We start from the raw sequence: 2900 nt of genomic DNA, 5'->3' as shown, positions 1-2900 counted from the left end.
TAGTAGAGATGGGGTTTCACCATGTTAGCCAGGATGGTCTCGATCTCCTGACCTTGTGATCCGCCCACCTCTGCCTCCCAAAGTGCTGGGATTACAGGCGCAAGCCCCCGCGCCCAGCAACACTGTGAATGTATTTAATACACTGAACTGTACATATAAAAATGGTTAAAATGGGACATTCTATGTTATGTATATTTTACCACGATAAACTAAGACATTAAAAAAATGGGACAAAATATTTGCAACCTATACAATATCTTTGATAAATAACTTTTTTTCTTTTGTTTTATTCCAGGATATGGTTAAGATAAATAACTTTAAAGAGAATTTGCAAAAGAAAAACTGTAAATAGGCCAGATATGGTGGCTCATGCCTGTAATCCCAGCACTTAGGGAGGCTGAAGTGGGCGGATGACCTGAAGTCAGTAGTTGGAGACCAGCCTGGCCAAGATGGCAAAACCCCATTTCTAATAAAAATACAAAAATTAGCCGGACGTGGTGGTGGGCACCTGTAATCCCAACTATTTGGGAGGCTGAGGCAGGTAGAATCACTTGAACCCAGGAGGTGGAGGTTGCAGTGAGCTGAGATCGCGCCACTATACTCCAGGCTGGGCAGCAGAGCGAGACTTCGTCTCAAAAAAAAAAAAGAAAAAGAAAAAAAACTGCAAATAAAAAATAAACATTTAAACGTTGAATCTTATATACCAGAATTAAAATGCAAACTAAACTAAAATAAATAATAATATGCACAGTCTATCTTCATTTAGCACCCAAACTGCAACTCTAATATTACATACTAGGGTTTCAAGTAAGATTTGCAAGTTTCTTTTTGAAGGGTTCTTCTTCCCTTCCCCTCCCCACCTGAAAAAAGAAATGTGGGTAAGAAGGCCTGTTCACCCACTTGGCCAGCACTACACATATTCCCAAGCTTCTAAGAAGGTGACAACCTTTTTCACCTTGTTTCTGACTCCTATTTTTGTTTAAGGGCCAAAGGTAAATGAATAAAGCTGGGCTGGTGCACTGGCCAGTATCTTTGCATATGGCCTAGGTTAGGCAGGCACACTTACTAGAGCCTCCTTCCCAGCATCAGGAAGCCAAATGGAAACAAATCATTTATATGGCAGATAAAGCGAAGGGAAAACTGTAAAGCAAGAGAATCAATGGCCTTAGCAGGGTCTCAAAGCATCTGTAACAAACCCCCCTTCCCAGCCCCCCATTAGTACCTGATGATGAACAGTGGGTCCTCCCGGATCTTGCTGGCCATGTCAAGAAGGGAATTGGCACCTGATGGGGCAAAGATAGAGCCTGGGAGGAGTCCTGTTTCAGAAGAGCAGCCTGCCTCCTTCTCCTCCATCTTCTCAAAAACATATTTGTCAATGGGGCGCCCCAGCAGGTACTCATCACGGTTCACCATCCCACCAGGACCCTGGTACATCCAGTCCAACTTTTCTTCTTTTTTCCTGGTTCAAGGGAAGAAAAAGAAATACAATTTCTTTAAAAAGCAGACTTCTGCAAACCTACACATAAAACCTGAACACAAGGGAGAGAGAACCACAGCTGATCAGAGAATTCATTCTACTGACACCTACCATGCAATAAACACAGCACCCTGGCAATGGCCGGCATGAAAAAATAGTGTGGGTCGAGGGCCGGGTGCAGTGTTCACGCCTGTAATCCCAGCACTTTGGGAGGCAGAGGCGGGCAGATCACGAGGTCAGGAGATCGAGACCATCCTGGCTTAACACAGTGAAACTCTGTCTCAACTAAAAAATACAAAAAAATTAGCCAGGCGCGGTGGCGGGCGCCTTGTAGTCCCAGCTACTCAGGAGACTGAGGCAAGAGAATGGCGTGAATCCGGGAGGTGGAGCTTGCAGTGAGCCGAGATCACGCCACTGCACTCCAGCCTCGGCAACAGAGCGAGACTCCATCTCAAAAAAAAAAAAGAAAAAAGAAAAGAAATAGTGTGGGTCACGTTCTGTGGCTCGTGCCTGTAATCCCACCACTTTGGGAGGCTGAAGCGGGCGGATCACTTGAGGCCAGGAGTTCGACACTAGCCTGGCCAACATAACAAAACCCGGTCTCTACTAAAAATACAAAACATTAGCCAGGCATGGTGGTGGGCGCCTGTAATCCCATCTATTCGGAAGGGTGAGGCAGGAAAATCACTTGAACCTGGGAGGCAGAGGTTGCAGTAAGATGACGCCACTGCACTCCAGCCTGGGTGATGGAGCCAGACCTTGTCTCAAATAAATAAATAAATGGTGCCTGTCCTCATGAGGCTTACGAGTGAATGGAGAGAGAATATTCACACATGTAAAGCAATTTATAAGGAAAACCAGTGTTCCTCAACATGGAGTGTGGATCCTGGCTCAGAGCTTCTCAAGTCTCCTTTACAAGGTCTTTATATTTTGCTTTCATTTCCAAGATGACCTAAAACAATGAACAAGCACATTCTACACCACCATCTTAGTATCAAGAACAATTTCAGTGACCACATACGCAGTTGCATTGATTGTGCATCTTGGTGCTCGTGGACACTCAGACACCAGCGGTAACACTACACATTCGAGGGGATGATGGGAAAAAATCAGAGGTAACTGAGTAAGTGACACTTTCAAGCCAAAAGAGCCAAACACTGAATACATGAATCATTAGGTAACTATCTGGGATTCACAAGTGAATAAACCCCGGTCTCAGCCATCTAGGGGCCAAATTAAGTCACAGCATCATGCCACACAAACATTTCCCTGGGGTTCTGGGAGAAAAAGTGGTGAGAAAGTAGAACCCTCATACCACAGACAGTAAAGGCAGGCTACATTCATAAGAGCATGCGTGGAAGCAGCCAACACTACCTTCACACTGCAAGCAGGAAAGTAGTTTCATTGACAGTATTATCTATAA

General features: G+C 44.8%; 1 protein-coding gene across 1 annotated transcript in view; it reads right to left on the bottom strand.

Annotated features, from left to right (window-relative positions):
- The window catches only part of CWC25 (CWC25 spliceosome-associated protein homolog (S. cerevisiae)), a 35582-nt gene that overhangs the window by 12424 nt on the left and 20258 nt on the right, over positions 1–2900 (bottom strand). The window contains 3 exon segments of the mRNA XM_011959833.1: positions 253–278; positions 797–852; positions 1223–1459. Coding sequence (XP_011815223.1) covers positions 253–278; positions 797–852; positions 1223–1459 — 319 coding nt within the window.

Source organism: Colobus angolensis, unplaced genomic scaffold, assembly GCF_000951035.1.
Source record: "Colobus angolensis palliatus isolate OR3802 unplaced genomic scaffold, Cang.pa_1.0 Scaffold50, whole genome shotgun sequence".
Lineage (NCBI taxonomy): Eukaryota > Metazoa > Chordata > Mammalia > Primates > Cercopithecidae > Colobus > Colobus angolensis.
This window is presented reverse-complemented; position numbering and strand designations above follow the sequence as displayed.